The 5,225-nt window shown below is 30.7% G+C and overlaps 1 protein-coding gene across 2 annotated transcripts; it reads right to left on the bottom strand.

Moving 5' to 3' along the window:
* Positions 1-917: 917 nt before the first annotated feature.
* LOC120214464 (protein DMR6-LIKE OXYGENASE 1-like) lies at positions 918-2,315 on the bottom strand. 2 transcript variants are annotated; one of them, XM_039212356.1, is made up of 4 exons: positions 2,285-2,315; positions 1,692-2,203; positions 1,265-1,610; positions 918-1,176 (listed from the first exon to the last, which is right to left on the bottom strand). In XM_039212356.1, exons 2-4 carry the CDS (start codon positions 2,189-2,191, stop codon positions 931-933), a joined length of 1,092 nt encoding a protein of 363 aa, XP_039068287.1. In that variant the 5' UTR covers positions 2,192-2,203; positions 2,285-2,315; the 3' UTR covers positions 918-930. The 2 variants fall into 2 exon arrangements, with proteins under 2 accessions (XP_039068287.1, XP_039068286.1); XM_039212355.1 differs by having other exon boundaries at positions 1,692-2,302.
* Positions 2,316-5,225: the final 2,910 nt, after the last annotated feature.

Genomic DNA, 5,225 nt, shown 5'->3' on the forward strand with positions numbered 1-5,225 from the left:
TTCAATATCTTTAATCGTGAATCCATATAGAATCTTTAAACCAATTACAATATCGTTAAAAATATTTGTTTAGTGAATATACAGTCGCATAGAATTATTAATTGAGAATACGTAATCCTAAATTCTATACTAAAATTGTATTTAAGAATTATAATCTCTAAATTATAAACCCTACAATCAATTAATTATCAATGATTCAATGTTACGATGCACAAGTGTACATGTATTAACTGATAGGTTGAAATATTTGATTATTTCTTTGGTTGTGCTTTCCCGAGAAGATAAAAAAATTTTGAGTGTAAAGTTTCTAACCGAATAAGAGAAAATACGATATTATCTATTTCTTGAGGACCATAATCTCTTTATATAGTTGATTTAAAAATCAGTTTTTGTATGTACTTATAACTCTGTCCCTCATAAAAATATAAATACAACTTTTATGGTATCTATACTTTTATTTATATGATATTTCTAATACCTTATGACTTTATAACATTAATGATAAATTAATTTATGTCATATTTTATGAAAATAATATACGTTAAAAAATACGGGCATATAATTATGGATTTTAATCCAATATATTTATCCAAATATATGCGAAATAAAGGAGAGAAAAAATTGAGCCAATTAATCTATGGATATTATTAAAGCTTGTTGGATGCATTTGATAATGGTTGGTACAAAACTCCAACTCCCGATTTGTCTGGGTATTTATTATTTTTGGAACATAGCATTTATAACGCAGGGAAAAAGGCTAGCCATAAGGTTTTAAGTCCTGTCTCCTCCGTATAGTTGACTTAAGGGAAAGAAAACAATATACATGCATATAAACTAATACTGTCAACATTAATTAATTATAAGATGATCCCAATGTCAACACAAGTACTATTTTTTCCTCCAATTTCTGGGTTCCACTTCCAATGGTTTTCAAGTCAATTTCCTAGACTCCAAGAAATTCTTCTTCTTGGGCTCACAAGACGAAATGTATTCAAGAAACGTGGCAAAATCTGTGTCTTTATAACGCCTTGGGTTCCTTTCGTCAATCAGTTTAGGAGACGGTCCAACCATGCTATTGAATGCAAGACTATGCAGTGAGGCCACCGATAGCCGTGGCTTTTCTGGGTTCACAAATACCCTATGCTGCACACTTTTGTACCTTCCATTGCTAAATATCTGCAAATAATGTTCGGATTAGTTTACATGTTCATATACCCTTAACCTTAAACTCTAAACTTGAAATCGATTATAATTTTAAGCTCACCTCGAGGTGATCGCCGACATTAACGACGAATGAATCGGCGTTTGGTTCAACGGTGATCCATTTCCCTTTGTGTTGGATTTGTAAGCCTCGGACTTGGTCCTGGAGAAGAAGGGTCAAGAATCCGTAATCGGAGTGCGGCGGCATTCCTAAGGTGAGGTCGGGTTCCGGGCAAGGAGGGAAACAGTTAACCACCATCAACTGGCTTCCTTCATTGAATTGCTTCATTATTTCATCATCTTCCGGTGTGGTGGCGGTGGCATCCCACAGGCCCAGGCTCTCCAAGATGGCCTCCGTTATCCTTAGAAACAACCACTTGGTTTCCTTTGCGTAGGTAGCCGCCACTTCCCTGTTAAAGGATTAACGTAAAATAAGAGAATGTTATTGAATTTGGGTTTGAGCAGCTACGTCAGCGGTCGTGATGAGATACCTGAAGTCCATGGGAGTTGAAGGCCAATGAGGAAGAACATCCGACAACGGAGTGCACACGAGCTTTAAGAAATCTCTCCAACAGAAAACCGAATCTTTGATCTGGTTCAAGCTAGTTCCGTATCGAACAGGTGAGGTCATGTCGGACGACATGTACTTTGCTCTTTCCTCGTACGGTAGCCCAAAGAACCTGCTGCTCACATCGTTCATCCTTCTTATAACTTCAACGGGGACGCCGTGATTCACCACCTGAAAAAACCCGTACTCCTCACAAGCGCAGGACAGCGAGTCGAGGACTCGGGATCGGTTCGGGCCTTGTAATACGCCAAAATCAATCACCGGCAGTCGAAGACTCGATTTAGACACGTCTGGCTTCTCCTTATGCACATTGGGTCGATCCGAAACAGGCAATATATACTTATCAGGAAGCTTGCTAGCTCCATTCTCTGAAAGATGCTTTACTCCTTTCTGGAAATCAGTTTCTTTTATTTCCATTGCCATTGCAGGGGGAGACTGCTGATAAAAACACAGTTATTTACAACCCAAAGTCTTTAAACTCTAATTTTTGCATGAAAATGAATGAAATGAACCCACCTAATACCTTCGAAGCTGAGAATAAATGAAATGAAGAGAGATATGAAGGAGGGAATTAGGGTGGGATGTATTTATAGGAGAGAAAAGAGGAGAAAGTTCGAGGAAACCGGCTTTGGATTTATGGATTCCCAGTTCCTGTAAACAAAAACCGTTGACAAACAACGAGTCAAAATCATACAAGGAAGGAGGTGACCCGAAACCTAATAAATAATCTCATTTATATCTGTAAGTTTTTATTATATCTCTTACGATGTTTCAATTTTTAATATTTTTTAAAACTTGATTATTTATATATTTAAATTCTTATATATTTGAAAAAAAATATTTTTAAGGATGAAGTTGGATGGGATAAAATTAAGGTTTAGGATAAAAAAAATATTTGACGAGTATTGACATAATATGATATTTATCCCTTAAATATTTAGGGATAGTGTAATAATACACATTTTGATATTATTTTTAATTAATTTTTTTTTATTTAATAAAAAATATTTTTTTAACATTTATATTTAGATTAGATTGAGTATGAGTTTTGACATAAAAATTAGATTAAATTTTAGAAAGTAAGTGAAGGTGTTTATTTTTTAATAAAGTTTGAGTGAACCAAAAATTCAACCATAATCAACCCTAACGTAGGAAAAATTATTAGATGGACCTTGCTCACCATGTTCTGGGTAGGACACCAATAAGATTCATCCACCTCATATTTTTAAGGTGAATCTTTATCTCTTTCCTACATATAAAAAAGGAGTGGTAATTATTTAAAAATTACATTGAGATGGATGAACATTATTAGTTGGGATCACGGATGATATGGAAAGTCAGGTCCATCTAATAATTTCTCTTAACGTAGGTTATTGTTTCATCATATTTAGATAAATTTGATTAAAAAGAATTTCAAATCGAAAGGGGTGTAGTAAATGTTTGAAGACAAAAATAACTAAACTGATAATATTGAAGGGTCAAAAACATCAGTTTGCCTTCTATTTTATTTTTCTCTTGTAATTCATTTTCTTTCCCATTTGGCCCTGCACCTTCATTCTTTACTCTTTACACGAAAACCACACAGTTTGAGAATAATTTCTTTTTATAAATATGAGATTTTTAATCAATGGGATTAGTTTAAGTGATAAACAGTTTGATATCGTTTGGGTAATGTTTCAGGTTTGAGTATTTGTGCATATAAAAAATTCTCGTTAGAAGACTCACCTACCAAAACCAAATGTCCCACCCGAATCGATCCAGATTAATCATGACGAAACCTTAGAACTAGAGAGTAACTAAACAATATGAGATTTTTAATTTTAAATTCGTTGAATATTACTATCTTTACGATTAACGGTATATATTAACTGAGTCGGAGTTCTATCAAATAAAATAACTATCTCATGGATCCGACTTTTTGCATGCAGCTCAACAATCTTTAGGGTCCCTTTCCTATATTTGGCGTCACTACAAAACAATATTATTTTTTAGTTTTATTTTTATTTATTTTAAACGTTTGATTCACCCGTTTGATTTTTGGAAATAAAATAGAATATATATAGGTTTTGTTTTATTGTCTTCGAGCGATGAATATTATCACCTTTATTATGCGTTTGTTTTACGATTTTTTTATATTAATCAATGTTTCTTTCATTAAATAAAATAAAATTTTAATGGTATTGAAATCCTTATTTTTTAAAAAAAAAATAATGCGACACTTTAATTGTTATAATTAATGTGATATTTAAACTAAAAAATAATTTAACTTGTTAGCCAACCTAATCAAACATTAATTGTTACGATGTTAATGTGATGATTCACGACAATGATGTGACTTTCCATAGTGGATAATGACATGATATAAGAGCTAATTTGGGTTTTTTTGTCAAAATTGAGGGTGAAATTGATTTTTTTGGAAAGTCTAAAGCTTTATTTAATTTTTAGAAACAATAAATTTATTTTATTTTAAAATATTCAAAAAAAGACTAAAAATAAAATTAAATAACTAAAAAAATTTAAAATACTATTAGAAATTAAAAAACTAAAATATATCATAAGCTATAAAAATAATAAATTACTAGATAAATTAATAAATAATACACGTCATCGTCTGGTTGGAAGATAAATAATTAAATTAAATAAATTTAAATTATAGAAAATATCATATAATCTAATTGTGACATGTGTCTCCATCTGATTAAATGATTAAATTTATTGAATTACATTAAAATTATGATCAAATTGATAGAATGTACAAGTATCGAGAATCAAATATATAATTATACCAATATTGTTAACTATCACTTAAACACTTCCGTTAAATGTTAACGAAAAATGGTTATATTAAACCCAATTAATTAGTTAAGTAGTTATATTGATGAAATTTTAAAAAAATAGTCGTCATGCCGATGCAAACCCTTATATTTAGCTGGTAATTCAAGTAGTTTACCCAAAGAAACTATTATCATAAAATACAAGATTGACAAGTTGCAATTTGGTGTCACTTACTTTTAATTATTTTCCATTAACATACAATATAAAAGCTTGTTTGGCATTGGTGACTTAAATTAACAAATGTCAAATAAAAAAGTATAAATTTCAAATAGAACTCATGGTCGAGAGTATACGTACGTAGGATCAACCAACCAGCATTAAAATAACAAAGGATTATTATAATGATATATATATATATATATATATATATTAAGAATCAACTCTCTAGGGTTTATGGTTTTATCAGTTTTGTGGTAGGATAATGGCAACGCTTTTGATGAACGCTCATTTCCTTCTCATCCCATACATACATACATACATACATACATACATACATGTATTTATATTATTAATAATTTTTATATATTTTTATATATATTTTTATTATATATTCATCTACTCTCTTTTCTTCCCTTTTGAATTAATAATTTTTTATAGATTTTTTATATCTTTAATCATACAT

Source organism: Hibiscus syriacus, unplaced genomic scaffold, assembly GCF_006381635.1.
Source record: "Hibiscus syriacus cultivar Baekdansim isolate YM2019G1 unplaced genomic scaffold, ASM638163v2 tig00110065_pilon, whole genome shotgun sequence".
NCBI classification, from domain to species: Eukaryota; Viridiplantae; Streptophyta; class Magnoliopsida; order Malvales; family Malvaceae; genus Hibiscus; species Hibiscus syriacus.

Bases quoted from the DNA above. Each gene is read 5' to 3' on its own strand.
- LOC120214464 (XM_039212356.1), bottom strand. From the start codon at position 2,191: ATGGCAATGGAAATAAAAGAAACTGATTTCCAGAAAGGAGTAAAGCAT. The intron at 1,611-1,691 runs GTATCTCATCAC...ATCCTTTAACAG, and splicing joins TCAACTCCCATGGACTTCAG to GGAAGTGGCGGCTACCTACG. The intron at 1,177-1,264 runs GTGAGCTTAAAA...CATTATTTGCAG, and splicing joins ATGTCGGCGATCACCTCGAG to ATATTTAGCAATGGAAGGTA.